At 44.3% G+C, this 19,260-nt stretch overlaps 1 protein-coding gene across 4 annotated transcripts in view; it reads right to left on the bottom strand.

Annotated features, from left to right (window-relative positions):
• Nucleotides 1-19,260, bottom strand: part of RBM20 (RNA binding motif protein 20) — a 189,569-nt gene that overhangs the window by 60,837 nt on the left and 109,472 nt on the right. The window contains exon 1 of one of the 4 annotated variants that reach the window (XM_072740001.1): nucleotides 10,007-10,288. The exons of 2 other annotated variants lie outside the window; for them this stretch is intronic. In XM_072740001.1, the coding sequence (XP_072596102.1) occupies nucleotides 10,007-10,089 (83 nt within the window). In that variant the 5' untranslated portion in view covers nucleotides 10,090-10,288. Of the gene's footprint in view, nucleotides 1-10,006; nucleotides 10,289-19,260 lie in introns of those variants that run through there. One more of the 4 variants, XM_072740002.1, reaches the window with a different exon arrangement.

Below are 19,260 nucleotides of genomic sequence, written 5' to 3'. Positions count from 1 at the left end.
GGGGTGCCGAAGCCAACCCAAATGGTGACATTCGCAGTTAAGCACAGTTATCTTTCAAGATAACCCATCAGGAATTTATTTTTTTTTTTTAATTTTTTTAATTTATTTATGATAGTCACAGAGAGAGAGAGAGAGGCAGAGACACAGGCGGAGGGAGAAGCAGGCTCCATGCACCGGGAGCCCGACGTGGGATTCGATCCCGGGTCTCCAGGATCGCGCCCTGGGCCAAAGGCAGGCGCCAAACCGCTGCGCCACCCAGGGATCCCCCCCATCAGGAATTTAAATTCACTTCCAGTTCAACTCACTTCCCTTTCCCGGCCAAGCAATGAATGTGTCATTTCTTCTTACGTGCTAAGATATAAAATATAATCCGGGCAGGAGAGCTTATGACCAGGGAAAGGAATGTTTTCCAGGTTTGGTCACACCTTCACCGCGTGGTCAAATCAAATAAAGCACAATGCGTGGGGTCACGTCACTGCTGAGTCCTGCCTTTCCCTTGTCTCCTGGGAGCTGAACTTCAAATCATCTACTGGACTCTACCAGAATGCTCTTAGAAGCCAGGTCAGGATGTGAGGCACAGGGAACAATCCCCAAAGGCCAGGTTATAAAGGTGAAAATGATGATACCACGGTAATAGTGGGGCTAAGGTTCCAACTCTAATGATCATAGACGTTAAGAACAAAAAGAGGCCTTAGAGACCACTTAAGTTTAACCTACTCATTCTACAGAGGGGAGAAAAGTGAAACTGCATGAAGTTGGGGTAATATGTGAATCACCCCAAGTCTCACAGCTAGCTGGAGGAGAGCTGGGATGGGAACCCACATCCCCTCATTCCTCAGGGCTAATGTAGCTACCAGGGTGGGACACACCCTATTAACATTCCTAGCAAGTCTCCTTTGTGAGGAGAGAGGGGATACTTTTTTCTGATGGTGCCGTCCGCTTGGTAACAACAAGGCTACTGGATTATCACTAGCAAGGCCTCTGCGAGTAGTTTCAAGATGACTGGGGCAATGCTGGCATTACCCCATGTGTGGGCTTTGGCCATGACGTACTTACCATAGGATGATTCATATCACCAAGACGCCTCTTGGAGGCATTCCTAACAGCAATGATGATCCTTCCATCTTTCTTCTGTTGCCTGTTTTGTAGTTGGAGTGTTAATCAGTGTTTTCACCTCATTATCTATCTGATTTCCAGGACAACCAAATGGGAAGGTAAGTCAGATATGCCCATTTCCAGTTCACTTAAAAAGAAAGTAAACCAAGAAGGGTCTAGTAAAACACCTGAAGGCATCCAGCTAATAAGAGACTTGAATGAGGGTCTTTTTACTGCAAGGCCAGGATTCTAACCTCTGCTTACACATTCATTAAAGGGAACTTCTAAAACCACATTTCTGGCTCTATTTCTCTGGATATGATTAGTTTCTCAAGGGTTTTGATTTGTTTCTTTAAAGATACTAAAATATAAGACATTTTCCTTTATTCTGTGGTTTTCCCTCCCAATTTGTCAAGTATTTTATTTTTTTGCCAGCTCCATTGATATACTTTTTAAGTTTTTTATTTATTTAAGTAATCTCTGCATCCAGTGTGGGGCTTGAACTCACCACTCTGAGATCAAGAGTTTCATGCTCTTCTAACTGAGCTAGCCACACACCCCACCAGCTTTATTGGTATTAACATTGTATAAGTTTAAGATGTACAATATAGTGGTGTGATACATGCAGATATTATGAAATGACTGCCACAATAAGTTTGGTTAACAATCTAAGATGTGATTTTATTTTTTAATTAATTAATTATTATTTTTTAAAGATTTTATTTATCTACTCATGAGAGACACACAGGGGGAGAGAGAGAGAGAGGCAGAGAGACACAGGCAGAAGGAGAAGCAGGCTCCATGCAGGGACCCGACATGGGACTTGATCCCGGGTCTCCAGGATCACGCCCTGGGCTGAAGGCGGAGCCAACCCTCTGAGCCACCGGGGCTGCCCTAAGATGTGATTTTATTTTATTTATTTATTTTTTTAAATATTTTTTTTAATTTTTATTTATTTATGATAGTCACAGAGAGAGAGAGAGAGAGAGAGGCAGAGACACAGGTAGAGGGAGAAGCAGGCTCCATGCACCGGGAGCCCGACGTGGGATTCGATCCCGGGTCTCCAGGATCGCGCCCTGGGCCAAAGGCAGGCGCCAAACCACTGCGCCACCCAGGGATCCCTAAGATGTGATTTTAAATAACACACTTGGCGTTACTAAATGATCAGCTTTTTGGTCCACTGTATTCTCTTCCACTTTTGTTCAGTCATAATAAGATTCTCTAAACCAGGGGACGCGCAGTCACCAAGGGGCAGCTAGCAGTTCTATAACAAAAAAGGCCCACCTTTCCTGCTGGAGTTATTAGAAGTGTTCAAAATGTCCAAAAGAGAACTGGTAACACAGCCAATGCAGAGTAAAGAACGTACATTCTGCTAGTATCATAACAGGAAAGTTTTATAGCAGACACAGAATTAATGTCAACTTATCCACTAAGAACCATGCATTCGTTCTTTTTCTTTTCCTTCTTCTATACCAATGTTCTTTCTGTAAAATAGCCTTTATCTTATAAAGTGAGGGGCATCTGGGTGCCTCAGCTGGGTAAATATCCAAAGCAGGCTCCACACCCAGCATGTGAGCCCGACTTGAAGTTCTGAGATCAAACTTCGAATCCGGCTCACATGCTGGGTGTGGAGCCTGCTTAAGATTCTCTCTCTCCCTCTGCCTCTGTCCCCTGAACCAATAAATAAATAAATAAATAAATAAATAAAATATTTTCTAAGACCATAGTGCTGTAAGTGGTAACTTATTTTTAATATTCACATTTGTTTTTGTTTTGAACTTTAAAACTTATAAAAATATAAGAAATATAACAAATCTTTACAAGTTCACTGCCTGCCCATCACCCCAAATTAACAAATGCCATGATTATGATCATTTTTTTAAAAAGGCTTTATTTATTTATTCATGAGAGACACAGAGAGAGAGAGAGAGAGAGAGAGAGAGAGAGAGAAAGGCAGAGACAACAGAGGGAGAAGCAGGCCCCATACAGGGAGCCTGATGTGGGACTCGATCCCGGGACTCCAGGATCACGCCCTGAGCCGAAGTCAGATGCTCAACCCCTGAGCCACCCAAGCGTCCAGATTATGGTCATTTTTGCCTCAGATATTTTTTTTACAAAACAAAACTATACAAGGTTGAAGTCCCCTTTGAGACTCTGCCCAGGTTAATTCCTCCATCTCCCTAGTGACATTCTCGTGTGGTGTGTCTATTTAACTGTATCTCCCTAAAATAGAAAAAGTATAAAACTAAGAGACTTTTCTCTACCTGCATGTCTTGTACCAGCATGTAGGACTGGTTCAACAGTACTTCTCCTGAAGAAAGAAATGCATATTGTCTGTAGTTTCTTTTAACACACTGAGGACTGCAGGCAGTATGGTGGTGTGAAAAAAAATACCGAACTAAAAACTCGAAGAACCAGGTGCTGCAGCAACTGCTTACTTCCTGTGCTTACTCACTGCTTACTCCTTACTCCAGAGGCTGGTCAGTGTCCCTTTATATAGAAAATGAAAACGCTGGATGAAAGGACCTCCTGGGACGCCTGGGTGGCTCAGCAGTTAAGCGCCTGCCTTTGGCCCAGGGCATGATCCTGGAGTCCCGGGATCGAGTCCCACATCAGGTTCCCTGTATGGGGCCTGCTTCTCCCTCTGCCTGTGTCTCTGCCTCTCTCTCTCTCTCTCTCTCTCTCTCTCTCTCTCTGTCTTCATGAATAAATAAAGGGAAAAAAAAAAAAAAGGAAAGAAAGGACCTCTGAGATCTCTTCCACCTTTGAAATCTGATAACTCTCAGGTTTAATTTCCTCCTCTGTCAAATGGAGATAATGTCTGCCCTTGCTGGCTGTTGCAGAGAGCAAACATGATGCGCAGGCACTCTGTAAAGCATAATGACGTTGCTGATAGAATCAAATAATATTAAATAATAATACATAAATATTATAAAATAAACACTATTTAATAAGTATTCTTACTCATATATGATATGTTATATATTAATAATAAAATATTACATGTTGATAGATAATAAATGCTGTAAGATAATTTATTGTTACTTCTCACAAATTAAGCTATGTTTAAGCTCCTGAAAATGCTCTTATTTTTTTTTTAAGATTTTATTCATTTATTCATGAAAGATTCAGAGAGAAAGGCAGAGACACAGGCAGAGGGAGAGCAGGCTCTCTGCAGGGAGTCGATGCAGGACTTAATCCCAGGGCCCTGGGATCAGGATTTGAGCCAAAGGCAGATGCTCAACCACTGAGCCACCCAGGTGTCCCCTGAAAATGCTTTTAAAGGAATTACATATATATATATATATGGCATGGTTCAGATATATGTGATGCTGGCCAGTCAGCACAAAATAATTTAATTTATTCTATCTTTGTTCTCTTTGGCAGTCAGTTTAGCACAAGAAGAGTCTCTCTTAACTCTATCCGTGAAGATTTTGTGAACAAAATACCAAAAGTGCCTCATTAAAAGATGTTCTCCTCTACAAAAGCACTCCACAGGCTAAAGGAGCCTTCCATCGTAAAATGGAGTTCAAATCCATTCTGGGCTGCAGTCGGTTTGCCTGAGACACAATTTTTCAGAAAATTCATGTTGAATTTCACTGGTTTTGTGCAGGCTACAATTGAAGGAGCTGTTTTGATTTCAAGAGTTAGGAGAGATCTTTCTGTTTCCTCAGTAACATAAGATAGGGTGGCCTCTCAACCAACAAACATCTCAGGAGAACCTTGGTCTTTTGAGATGGAATAACAAGCTGTTTGAAATGTATATTTATAAACTACTATACAAGTTCTCCAAGGCACCAAATGTTAATGTTTATACATGCAAATGAAATATTTAGGAGTTTATAGGCCCTTATGAAGGACAATGTGCACACAAACATGAAGACTGTCCCCTCTCCCTGTACAACCTCTGCCCTAGTCCCCCTCCAGGTCCTTCCAACATGCAGCTCAGATGGAACCTCCTCCAGGAAGCCTTCTCTGACTCCTGCCCCCACCAGCGTGTGTTGTTGCCCCTTCTGTGACCCCCCATAATGCCCTGGTGCCCCATTATCCTCAATTACGCTCTTCTAGCTCCTACTACCCACTCTCATAATTGTCTATACAATTGCTCATCTGATGTCCTCACTGCCCCGTGATTATTTTGAAGGCAGGAATTATGTGCTCCATTTCATATCACAGTATCTGGTACATGGTTGTGTATGTTCCTAATAAACACTTCTATACACATACACATCTGCTCCATGTGCTATATGTGGACTTAGTAGTTGTGTATCACATTTTCAGTTTGGTTTCCTAGCTAAATGTTCCATGTGTACATCGCTACAAGGCTTTGAAGATGAAGCTCTATAGAGAATGTGGATTAGATTTGGTCTTTGAACACTGTCAAAACTACATTAAGTACCAACCAACCACATCAAGTATAAAATTAGAAAATATTCAACAAATAGACTCTTGTCACATTTTTCCTTTTAACTAAATCTGAAGAGAGTGCAATTTTAGTGTGTGATCTGAGAAGATAGAAGTATCTAATCTACATGATTCTGAGATAAAACACATGCTCTGAGAATGATCCCTATGTTCTCTTAACTTTATTTTCAGTAGTTTAGATCACTGAGATTTTTCCGGTAAATGTACAAGGATGGTCATAAAATTCAAGCCAATTTTAGATCAAAATAAAATTTTAGAATAATTTTCAAAAATTAAAATTCTCAGTCAATATAGCTGATCTTTCCCCAGAATTGCCTATTAACCTGGACATTTTAACCAATGTCACTTAAGCCAAATACTAGGAGTCCATATGAAACTCAAGATGCAGTATGGGGTAATTGGCGGGGAGCGAGGCAGAGGTATAGCACTGTCTTGGTCATAAGTAGAGCCATTTCTCAAACAGGCCTTCCCACCAATAACTGTACATCTCATTGTGGTCACTGTACCCTGTAGAGCTGAGTTTTCTCATCTGTGAAATGGGAGGGTCAGATGAGACAACATTTTTAAGGTTCCTTTATGCCATATGATTCTAGTATGGTGTGTGTTTTCTTAAAGCTGTTACTTATGGCACATGGAAAAGTTAAGATTAACTGACCATGGTTTAGTGAGAGATTTCAGCCTTGGGAGATCTGAGTTTCATCCCCCCTCCAGTTCTGGGTGACTCCAAAGAGAGGCATTTAACCTCCACTCAACAGCCCTGTCTATAAAATGACCAGGTAAAACCAGAGCAGTGGTTTTCAAGGGTTAGGTGAGCATCAGGAGAGCTTCTTAGGGCACCTGGGAGACTCAGTGGTTGAGCATCCACCTTCAGCTCAGATCATGATCCTGGGGTCCTGGGATTGAGTCCTGCATTGGGCTCCCTGCAAGGGGGGGAAGCTTGCTTCTCCTCCTGACTATGTATCTGCCCCCCTCTCTCTGTGTCTCTCATGAATAAATAAAATCTTAAAAACAAAAACAAAAACAAAAAAACAGGAGAGCTTCTTAAAACAGAGATGCTGGGCTCACCCCAGTTGCTGTATCAGTTGCTATATCACCCCAGTCTGGACTGGGCTGAGAGTTTGCATTTCTGATAAGTCCAGGTGATAATGATGCTGTGCTTTGAAAACCACTGAACTAGAATATCTGGAACCTACCTTGTAACTATAAGAACCTATGGTGGGTTATAAAGAATTTAGTAACAACTGTTTTTAATAAGTTACTTCCACCTACTAGGCAACCAGTATACCAAGAAGGGTCTTCCTTTTTTATAAGGGTTTCAAATACTGCAGAAATAACTTTAAGGGAACATGCAGCTCCTTATATCTACCTCCCTTTAAGAGACCCAATTCCTGATTTCTGCTCAGGTCATGATCTCAGAGTTGTGGGACTGAGCTCCACATTGGGATCTGCACTAAGCAGGGAGCTGTTGGAGGTTCTCTCTCATCCTCTTCTCTGCCCCTCCCCGCCCCTGCTTGTCTTCTCTCACACTCAATCTCTCTGTCTCAAATCAATAAATAACTCTTTTTTAAAAGAGAGAGATTCAATGGATGTGTCCAACAACATTTGGCCTCCTGGAATCAAAACAAGAGTCACAAAACCCCGGGTAATCTAATTAGTTTGTTGATTGGCTTAGCGTCTTGTTATCAGGTTTGATGAACAGGAAGAAAGCATAGCTCCATTTATCCTGGTTCACTGATGCAGAGAATAGATGGATCAGACTCCGAATGCCAAAAATTCTTTAGTCAAGCAACATTGTGAGAAAGTCCACCTTCCAAACTTATCCTAGGCTAGAAAAAAAAAGTTTTTGACAAATCATCTTTATCATTAAATTTTAAACAGGGTGGCATTGCAATTACCTACGGTGTTTTTAAAACACCAATGCTTGGATCAGATCTCCAGAAATTCTGATTCACCCTAGGTTCTGGGATTTTTTTTTTTTTAATTTATGATAGTCACAGAGAGAGAGAGAGAGAGGCAGAGACACAGGCAGAGGGAGAAGCAGGCTCCATGCACCGGGAGCCCGACGTGGGACTCGATCCCGCGTCTCCAGGATCGCGCCCTGGGCCAAAAGCAGGCGCCAACCGCTGTGCCACCCAGGGATCCCGGTTCTGGGATTTTTAATAGCTCCGCAGGAGAACTTTTGTGAAGCAAGTCTGAGGCTTGCCAATCTATAAAGAAATACAATCGATCTGTTCTTCATTACTTTGAGCCCCACAAGCCATTTTTTTCCCCACAAGCCATTTTTGTCACGACAAGCAGCATGACCATTTGTCCTAAATTATACTTAAGAATAAACACTGAACTTTTTATAAGCCCACAAAGAGTCACAAACACAATGGGCAATCAATTTTTCTTAGCTATATACACTGAAGCATCTTTCACACGGTTCAGTATTTTTTGCGGCAAGACTTTCTTCACAGTATACGTAGTTTCTGCTGCGGAGAGCCAGATGACAATGGCCAGGGGTGACTTTTGCCTTCTAAATTATAAGCACCTTGAAGACATCATCTACATCCTAAAATCTTTCAAATTCCTGAGTGTCTCCCTGGGTCGGTACTGGGCAAATTAGAAGCACTGAACAAATACTTATCCAACTCACTTGAATTTATGACTGTCTCTGAGCATGTGGGAACGCAGACCCTAGCAGAGCATGCTCAGGGTTTCATTGTGAAGCTTGAGGTATGTTTCCTGTGTGTGTTGGGAATGCACAGTGTCTGATTCTGTTAAATTGCTTAGAGCAAATGAGAATATTAAGGTTGGACCATTATAAATTTGCCATACAACTATTTATTTGAGAAAGCATCCATTTCCTAAAGTGGATGGAGGTTTCTGGCGCCTTAAGACACCTACCTTTCTGACTACAGACTACAACACAGGTGTCACCCAATGCAGTAAATATTATATACAGGTTACTTCTGGCTTTTGTCTCTATGTTACACAGCTGTGGCCAGACGAAAGCTACTGAATAAAGTGGATAAAAACACAAAAAAACAGAAACTGTCAGATGTAGCCATCTTGGTTACATTTGCACGTGCCATTTTCCATATTTTCTCAGAACACCACAAATTAAACCTGTGGTTAAGCCCCACAGAGACTTGAGAGCTGCCGTGGCTAAGGCAAGAATGAATGGTTAAAACTCAAAGGCTGACTTTTCTTTCACTCAAAACTGCTCTCCAGCACTTTCCCCTGCCACCCCATGCATTGCTAATTGGGAGCAGTCAACGCTGGACATGTACGCAGTCCTCTATGGTAAAATTGATTATTATATTACTATGGAAAATAAGGGAGTCATTTCGTTCAAAATATCAAGTTCCACAAAATCATATGTGGCAGCTGTTGGTGTATGCACGTGGGGGAGGGGTGAGTGTGTGAAAATATCTCCCCTTCAGTTTTCTGACATCTTCACAAAGGCGTGCAAAAAAAAAAAAAAAAAAAAAAAAGGAAAAAAAAACGATTCCGACACATTCGAGGCAGAAACCAATGGCAAACTACAGGATGGATTTTTTTTTTTTAAGGTCAAAAAATTCCCATGAGGTAAGATACATCACACACGCCGTTTTACGGGTATGGGTTTGCTTTTACGCACTTGCAAGAAGAAAGCCAGTCGTCCTCTCCCGAATGTGTCAAAGCCACTTTTAATTGCATCAGATAAAGAAACGAGGTGAGTCATGTCTGGCTGTGCTTGAGCCTGCTCACAGATCATCACACCCCTATCCAAATATGCTCCCTGACCCTCACAACAGATGTTTATACACTTGCTTGCTTGGGGACTAGGAAAAGAGTTTTGTTGTGAAACTCCACTTAGAGATACGGAATAGTTGCACAAGTGCGTGTCGCGGCTCCTTCAGAGGTGCTCAGAAGCGACTTTCAGGCATTATTTCTTGGCAAAACAGCCCAGGCTTCTGAATTCCAACCCAGCGCTCCCTCCCAGGTTCACGAGCGTGACTCTGCATGCAACAGACACAAGACCCTCCAAACGCCGTTAGGGTCACTTTCCACCGCTGACAAATTTCCAGCAAAGCAATACAAAACATCTCAGCCTTAAGAAACCCCCATCGTTCATAAGGCTGCAGGATTCCGAAAATGTCCCCTTGCGTTCCCTCAGGGTCTGGTGATCACGCGGCCCCGCAACTTTTCTTTATAAAAGGGTTTTTGCAAACCAGCGTAAAAAGAGCATCTAGACTCGCCGACATCGGGATCGCGGATTTCACTGGGGTCATGGGGAGCTGTCTTGGGTCACATGTTACCCTGCTGTCATGAATCGGTTCTTAACGATTTTTTTTTTTTAACAGGAGGGGGTGGGGATACAGACAAATCGCATACTCATGCACAGATGCTTAGCGCCAAGAACATGGTCAGAAGTGCCGCCTGGACTAGGGAATAAAAAGAAAGCCCTCGACTTCCTTCTTGCGCTGGGGACAGGTAGGAAGATGTCATGCAACCTTACCTTTCTGGAAAAGACCAAGGCGCCTGGCATTGAGCGCTCACCTGAGGCCAGCGAAGCCGGGAGTCGTTTTGGGTGTCGCGCATGTGCCTCCCTAGAAAATTCCAGGGACATTCTACCGGCTTTCTGCTTGCCAATCACGACAAGCGTCCACTTGGACTCTCTGGAGTCTGGGACGGGGTAGGGGAGGGGGAAAGCAGGCGAGGGAGCGAGCGAGCGAGAAAGAGCGGCCCCAGGGTGCGGCATACCCGGCTGGAAGGGGAGTCACATGCCGCCAGGAGCCATTCCTGCTGCATTACACACGCCGAGCTAAATGGCAAACAATATCAGTCCATGTTTATGCCACATGCTCTCAGCCTCTTCACATATCAACACCCAAGCCAGCTCTGCACAGACAGGCCTCCTGAGAGCGCCTCTGAAGGAGAGGGTCCTGTGCTAACCGTGTAACCATTTAAATTAAAATCCCAAGCCTCCTGTCCTGGTTTACTTTGCTATTTCTCATTTCTCATTGGTAGTGGTGGGGGTGATGGTGGTTTGTTGTTTATTTGCTTGTTTTGTTGTTGTTGTTGTTGTTTCTACTCGGTTTGCATGGGCAACAATCTGGTCCCGGAGGTGGCCTAAAGGACATGTAGCAATGTAGTAGCCACATCCGACAGCACCGCACACTGACCCCCGGCCAGCAAACCTCCTGAACAGCTTGCCCCTTCTTGGTTTTATTTTTATGGAGCAGGAGATGGAGTGAGGTGACTCGCCATCACTTTTTTTTTATTTTTTTATTTATTTATGATAGTCAGAGAGAGAGAGAGAGAGGCAGAGACACAGGCGGAGGGAGAAGCAGGCTCCATGCACCGGGAGCCCGATGTGGGACTCGATCCCGGGTCTCCAGGATCGCGCCCTGGGCGAAAGGCAGGCGCCAAACCGCTGCGCCACCCAGGGATCCCCTCGCCATCATTTTACCTGCTCCGTGGTAACCGCAATGCTTTTCAGCAGGAAAAATGACTGTCTTCTGCGCTAAGCAGTGGCTCTTCACAACGGTGATCTCCCCCTCAGGGCGTGCTGGAGGCATTCTGCTTGTCAGAACTGGGGGATGCTGCTAAAATCCTGCAAAGTTCGGGGATCCCTGGGTGGCTCAGTGGTTTAGCGCCTGCCTTTGGCCCGGGGCGTGATCCTGGAGACCCGGGATTGAGTCCCACCCACATCGGGCTCCCTGCATGGGGCCTGCTTCTCCCTCTGCCTGTGTCTCTGCCTCTCTCTCTCTGTGCCTCTCATGAATAAATAAAATAAAATAAAATAAAATAAAATAAAATAAAATCCTGCAAAGTTCAAGTCAAACCCCTGCGAACAAGGACTACCCAGCCCAAGACATCAATAGTACCTCGATTGAGAAACTGCTGTAATGCTAAAGCCCTCTACAAGTCTTACAGAAAATATGACACAAAAACAAGAAGGAAGAAAAGAAAAGAAATCCAAGGATCCCCTCTCTGGGAGGACCTGACTGGAAGCCCCAGGGTCCGGGGATGGGCTTCGCCTGAATTGTGGTTTAATCAGTTGGGAAGTTGCTCGCTTTTCTCTCCAGGAGTCACTCTTCTGCCACTTTTTTCCTCTTCTGTTACCCATAATATTTAAACAGTCAGACCAAACTAAGCCTTTGGTGATGTTCTAAATCAAAACCAGCTGTCCATGAATGACTACCTCACTGCCAGGGTATGTACAACAGCCATCATCCCAGTTTGTTCTATCTGGATGGTCTGATGTTCGTCTGTGATGCCCAGTATCCAATATAATCTCCTCTCGAAATTATCAGGAGGGTATGCTTTACACAAAGTAAACCGCGCCCCCCCCCAAAGACCTTCTACAGGACCAAGGATTAAAGCTCACTGGGTTCTCCTATTTTATACGGATCCCTAAAGGCAGAAGGATGGGTATGGTCACTGGCATCAGGGAAGCTTCTCTCTGCTAGGACTGTGTGTGACCTTCTTGCAGCCCACTGAAAAGTCATAGTGAAAGCCAGTCATGTCTATCTGAACAGCCCATTTCCAGCTGCCCACCAGAGGCCTGAGCACTGCCCACCTGCCCAGTGAGCTCTGGAAAGAGCCCAGGGGCTCTTTCTCCCTAATTTAGTCATAGTGCACTAGCTGCCACAGGCTTGCCTGGCTCTCTGCCACCGACTCAGTCACAGACACCCAAGGCGCCAGTCCCAGATCCTGACCTACAGGAACCAGCCAACCTGGCCACAGCTGCACTTCTGCTCAGGCTATGGGTCCTGCCCATGATCTACCAGGTTTCCCCAAGGCACAAGGCTCGGCTCCAATCAGCGACTGCACATTTTGCCCTTCCTCTGTCTGTCTTATTTTCACTATGCTCAGGACTTTCCTAGAATAAGAGTTTACTGAAAAGCACTCCACCAGGGGTGCCTGGGTCATTTAAGCATTGGACTCTTAATTTCAGCTCAGGTCATGATCTCAGGGTCATGAGAGTGAGCCCTGTGTCAGGCTCCGTGCTGAGCGTGAAGCCTGCCTAAGATTTTCTCTCTCTCTCATTCTCACTCTTCCCTCTCTCTCTGCCCTGTGCATGCGCGCGCTCTCTCTCTCTCTCTCTAAATAAAAAAAAAAAAACAAAAAACAAACAAACAAAAAAACAGGGACACCTGGGTGGCTCAGCGGTTGAACGTCTGCCTTTGGCTCAGGGCATGACGCTGGGGTCCAGGGATCGAGTCCCACATTGGGCTCCCTGCATGGAGCCTGCTTCTCCCTCTGCCTATGTCTCTCCCTCTCCCTCTCTCTCTGTGTCTCTCATGAATGAATAAATAAAATCTTTTTTTTTTTTTAAAAAGCCCCACAACTGCTCTACTACACACATCTCCCCAAATGTGAAGAACAGTATTTAGAATGAGCCCTTCTAATTGTGTGACCCGAGCTCTCACTCAGAGAATAGGACACAAAGCGTGGCCCCGTGTGGAAATGAAGAGGCACAAGCTGACCATCACAAACTGCAATGTTGTAAGTACATGTTTAGCACTTACTGTGTACCGTGCTGTGCCAGGCAAGTAGGGAGGGAGGAACACGAGGTGGTACTGAGCATGGATGTGCAAGGCATTATGCTACCCACTTCACATACTTGATCATCACAAGCCTTAAAAATTTAAGATCATTATGCCCACTTTACAGATGAGAGTACCGAACCTCTGAAATGACAGGGTAACTAACCCAAATTCCCAAAGTCAATATATGGTCATTTGAAACAAGGTCTTTTTGATTCCAAAGGCCTGTGTTCCACTAAAACATCCCCCAAGGTGCGAGGTGAGTCATAAAGTAAAACAAGATGAATGCCACAGGTAAGGTGTATTCCAAGTCTAATGAGAATGTAGGACTGGCAACAAAATATGTGGGGCCCAGTGCAAAACAAAATGCAAGGCCAGTGTTCAAAAATTTATTAAGAATTTCAAGATGGAAAAAAAAAAAAAGAATTTCAAGATGGGGATCCCCGGGTGGCTCAGCGGTTTAGCACCTGCCTTTGGCCCAGGGCGTGATCCTGGAGTCCCAGGATTGAGTCCCACATCAGGCTCCCTGTATGAAGCTTGCTTCTCCTTCTGCCTCTCTCTCTCTCATAAATAAATGAATAAATAAATAAATAAATAAATAAATAAATAAATAAATAAAATCTTAAAAAAAAAAAAGAATTTCAAGATGGCAACAGCAGAGCATTAAATTAAATGCAGAATCATTCTAATCAAAGGGGCTCCTGTGAACACATACCCATGAAGCCAGTCCTTAAAGGGAAGGAAGAAGTCTGAGAGGTAGGGGACTGGGGGGAAGGGGGATGTTTCATTATCCATCCATACTGACAGCAGCAATTCCCAGAGCACTACAGCCCAGGACCATCTGCTGGACATCCAAGCTTGTCCCTGTTTCCTTTGGCCATTCTGTCTCCTGCTACTGAGCTAGCATTAATGCAAGGGCCAGAGAAAGGTCCAGGGGTGGAACATGGGTTGCGGGAAGCAGGAGGCAAATGTGGCCCAAACGAATCCTGCTATTCATTATGATACTGAGTTTCTTGAGGTGACACAATGGGAAGGAATAATTTGGCCTCTACTCCTGGGGAGAGGCCCAAAGCAGGTGGTATAGTAGAAGGTAGGGGACAAGTCATGCACAGTAATGTAACAAGAGATACAAGTGGCAGGGATATATAGCCAGCTCACGTGAGAGGAATGAAAGCAGAAAAAGGCTGAGAACCAGTGAGCATAAGGAATGCTCAGCTGGAGTAAGAAACATGGGGTCTGCGTCTGGCTTCCTCCCCAGCTCACTGTGTGACCTCCAGTCAGTCACTGAGTCCTGGTGGCTCAAAACACCCCAGGGCCAAGCATACAGGAACTAAAGGGGATGCAGTATGGCCATAAAAGCGATGTTTATCCACTTACTCTTTAATGTTCAATTAAAAACAAGTACACAAAATTGTATATATATTATGGTTACAGACAAGTGAAAGGGAAAATAACCCTTCCCTTAGGTAGGAAAGGAAAAAAAAAATTACAGAACACACCCAAATGTCAACAGGGGCAGTTTTTCAGACGGCAAAACTTGGGTAATTTGTTTCTCTGTTCTCCTTTCATAAATGTTCTAATTTTTCCTTAATAAACATGTTTGTTTTTTAGGAGTAATTTTTTAGGGAAAAATACATTTAGTTGGGCTAATGATGCCCATCTAGCTTATAAGGACCTTCAAATGACCCTTTCATATTACATAGTGTAACACAGCCCCTTGCCACAGCAGACACTTCTCTCCTGGAAAACCATATGCTAAAAATAAGGACAAGGTACATGGAAAAATGAGGCATCTACGCAAAACACGGCGGTGTTCATCCTCTCATGAAGGCTAAAGGACATGACTCAGGTGGGTTTCACACCTGTATTCCAGGAAGGCACTGTGCACAAAGCAGGTGGGACACACGGGCATGTTGTTCATGGGTAAACAAAGGTTCATTTTATGACCTCAGGCTTCTCACCAGAAAGATCAAAATCATTAACATGAAGACGGCTTCTTGGTACACGCCACAGTTGAAAGTCGGCAGCCTCCACACCTGCCCGCGGCCTGCCCCTCCAACCCCTGCTGGTCTGTGGGTGGAGAGGAGGTGCGAGCTACCGTCAGGACAGAGGGAGAAAGACAGGGTTACCCAACAACCCTAGAAGTAGGCTCAGGCCTGTGGTCTCTAATTTAACATCTCGAGCTCCTTGGCTCAGTTTTATATACTTTTCAGGGCAGGGCTAAGAATGGTGTTTTCTTTTGGGTTATGCAAATTCAAGGATAGTGTTAAACAATGACTAATCTAGGCTAAGCCCAGGATTACAGACGGTAGCTGGGCCTCCTCTAATTTTCAGCACACTGGGCCAGAGCGGCCACCTCGTCTCTGTTTTAGGCTGGGAATCTGGCTACAGCCAAATCTCTGCCCACGCTGGATGGGCAGAGCTACACTCTGCTCTGGCCACTCCCTCCCCAACTCTGCTCACAACTGAGGTCAAACTATCTCTCCAGACCACTTTCTCCTTATAACTAGGGCTGGCTATGCTATCTTAGGCAATGGGGGAAAAAAGACAAGTATAGCCAGGGAGCGCCTGGGTGGCTCAGTCGGTTAAGGGTCTGCCGTCAGCTCAGGTCGTGATCCCGGGGTTCTGGGCTCGAGCCCTGCATCAGGCTCCCTGTTCAGCAAGGAGTCTGCTTCTCCCTCTCCCTCTGACCCTCCTCCCTGCTTGTGCCCTCTATCTCCGTCTCAAATAAGGAAACGAAATCTTTTTTTAAAAAAGAAAACTGCAGGGACCTCTGGGTGGCTTAGTGGTTGAGCATCTGCCTTCGGCTCAGGGCGTGATCCTGGAGTCCTGGGATCGAGTCCCATATCGGACTCCCTCCATGGAGCCTGCTTCTGCCTGTGTCTCTGCCTCTCTCTCTCTGTCTGTCTCTCATGAATAAATGATAAAATCTTTGAAAAAGAAAAAGAAAACTGCAGCCAGAAAAGAGGTGGTCTCAGGCCCCTGGGATGGATGGAAGGCAGCAGGTGACCCCTTGACAGAGCAAGGGCAGAGGCTTCAATCTCTTGTCACAGTGAGATGCAAGGAGAGAACAAAGACAGGATTCGTTCCCAGAATGAACAAGCTCGGTCCTGTAATGGCTACTTCCTGCACAGACAAAGGCCAGTCACAACCCGTTAGCAGAGGAAACCGGTCGAGAGTTGTGAGTCACACGTGGGAATGAGCCCTTCCTAGAAAAGGAAGCTGGTTCTTTGTTGATCAGGGGTTTTAATTCCATTCTGGGTAACTGTTGTTCCTCAGCAGGTTCTCCAGGGGCCCCCAAAACAGAAGCAGGAAGCATTTTTAAGTTTTCCAGAATTGCTCTTTAAAAACTGAACGTAGCTTCCAGAAATAATTCCCATGCTGGGTTCTCAGGGTGACTATATCCTCAGGACCTTTGCACAATCTGTTCCCTCTGCCTGAGAGTCCTTCCTCCAGATTTGCACTGTCCAATAGGGTTGCTATTAACCACATGTACCTTTCAAATGTAAGTTATTAATATTAAATACAATTTAAAACTCAGTCCCTCAGTCACACTAGCCACATTTCAAGTGTTCAGTAACTACATGGGACTAGCGACTACCATACTGGATAGCACAGTATGTAACATCTCCAGCATTCAGAAAGTTCCTCCAGGTAGCATCGCTTCAGTTCTTCATGTGACTGGCTCCTTCTTAAGCTCAGGTCCCTGTGCTACTGTCATCTTCCCAAAGAGGCCACTGTAGACCCAGGAACATAAAGGACATATGGTGACTCTTGACTCTGCCCCCTTATCCTACCTTTATCACTATCTGAAAGCCTTATTTGTTTTGTACTTTATTGCCTGTCCCAGCCTGGGAATATAAGCTCCATGAGAGCAAAGAGCTTGTCTGCCTCTTTTATTGCTGCATGTCCAACACCCAGAACAGTGTCTGGCACAAACAGAAGCTCAAGTCAATATTTGTTCAATAAATGAGTCTACTCCATCACTTTGGGCTCAGAGGACACCAGCCACCCAAGATAGCTGCAGCTTATCTGCCCATGGACTAAGACAATATCTAAGCATGGGTCCCATTTAGAGCATTTGGGATGCTGGGTGCTGTGGGAGCACCCAGTAGAAGCAGGGTAGCTGAAACCCACCCTGGTCCTGATTTTCCTCCCGAAGCACCAGATGCCTTCCATACCTCCATCAGTCAGTCAACAGGGCTGGACCCAGCTCTTGTACTGTCCTCCTCTGTTTTAGAAAAGATCAAAATACCCTCAAACAAATATATTAGACACCTTCCAACACATGATCACTTTTCCTCCACATGCATATATACAAAAGTAAACGATAGGATAGGATCCTAAGTTTAAGGACTTGTTGGTATTTTTAAAAGATTAGTTATTTATTTTAGTCGGGGGAGGAGCAGAAAGAGAGGGAGAGAATCTCAAGCAGACTCCACACTAAGCATGGAGCCTGAAACAGGGATCGGCCTTATGACCCTGAGATCATGATCTGAGCCTAAACCAAGAATTAGACATTTAACCGACTGAGCCACCCAAGCACCCCAACCTGTTGGTATTTTAATACTCTGCATACTCTATGAGTGCTTTCTGATGCCCTGTCTGGAATAGGAGAAGGAGGAGGGGGAAGTCTACTACAACTTTGTTTTATTATCACATTCAATTAAAATGTAAATGGCAAGAGTATTACATTCAGCAAAACATGATTGCCATAGTTAAACAGTAGAGGAGTATAAAGATATAAAAATTGGAAAACATACCACGTGTCACGGTACTGAACTTTCATAACAAGCTGAGTACAGAAGTCACCCTAATCAGAGGAGCTGGGCATATAAAAAGAACACACACAATGAAAGGAGAATAATAAGCAAATAGAAAGTAAAATTTGTTCAGAATCAAACAAAGAAGGACTCCCCATAATCAAGGAAGTTGGGGGGCTGGAAGCAAACAGCTTGTCTGCTTGCCAAGGAAGAGAGGGCAGCTCTAAGAAGCTTCAGCAGCGTACAGTCTAACTCCTACTAAAGAAACAAATCTCATTTTAAGCTGATCTCCTCTTATAGGTGCAAATGGCAGTTATTTGCTAGAACTCTAACTGCTCTCTTAGTGGCATTACTTAATAAATGCACCAACCTCACTTGGTAGGCTGTAGGTGTAGGAGCATTGCAGGACAGTGTAGGAGCATTGTAGGACAGTGTAGGAGCACTGCAGAACAATGAGTTTTTGAGAGAATTGGCAAGATCACTCACACTCAGCCCCAGGGTCCCTTCTAAATCCCAGTTTTCTCTCTTAGATCTTTGAGCTCTCTGCATAGCACAAGATTATAAGCATTCTGATGGCAAGGACTCTACAATACCCAGCATGGTGTATTCCAGAGAGTAGAAGTCCATTAAATGTTTTCTGAATCAACAAATGATTTATAGGCTTTTCCTCATGTTGGTTATAATTTCAGAGGTTTCTGTCCATATTTGGGATAGGAGGACCATTAAACACAAATACATAACTTTATACAATAAAAATATAACAGCTATTTCTCATAAGACAGGTTAGGCAGTAGGATATTCAGATAAACCCTCTGGCTGTAACAACTCTGTAGAAATCCTCTTAGAAAAGCAATGAGGAGTTGAAAAGATGGTGCAGCCCTGTCAGGCCAATTTTGGAAGAAGCTTGAACCAAAGAGGTTAGAGGATTATTTGAGTACAAACATTGCTTTTGCCTTAAAGACACTGGAGGGGTACAGATGACAAAAGGCCAGGTGCAGAGCAATTCAATGTAAATAATTACAGGATACCTTTTCCTGCATTAAGCTGGGTTCCAGAGGGCTATAACTGAGGATTAGGATGAACCAGAACAAATCTGCAGCTCCTATACCTTCCCAACCCCACAGGCCCAGAAAGAAGGTTGCTCTGTACCTAAGCAGAGCAGGATAAGGAAATATAAAGGAGATAAAATATTCTTGAGAAGATGTGACCAAAGACCCACCCTCATGCACATTTCAGACCAAGAACGTACAATGGAAATGGGCAATGAATCTGGTTTAAAGTGGTCCTCAAGTTGTGCCCCTAAAAGGCAGCCAGAAGGAGGAAAGTACATTTATTCCAAGCCTCAAGGAATCTCTACAAATAATTTTTTAAGGGCAATACCCAATAAAACAGTTAAAGATAATCAGATACATAGGGAATAAGGCAACATGAGGGAGAACCATTATAAACAACTG

The sequence above is a fragment of the Vulpes vulpes genome, chromosome 15 (genome assembly GCF_048418805.1).
Source record: "Vulpes vulpes isolate BD-2025 chromosome 15, VulVul3, whole genome shotgun sequence".
NCBI classification, from domain to species: domain Eukaryota; kingdom Metazoa; phylum Chordata; class Mammalia; order Carnivora; family Canidae; genus Vulpes; species Vulpes vulpes.
Note: the sequence above shows the minus strand (reverse complement) of the source record. Positions and strands in the feature narration are given on the sequence as shown.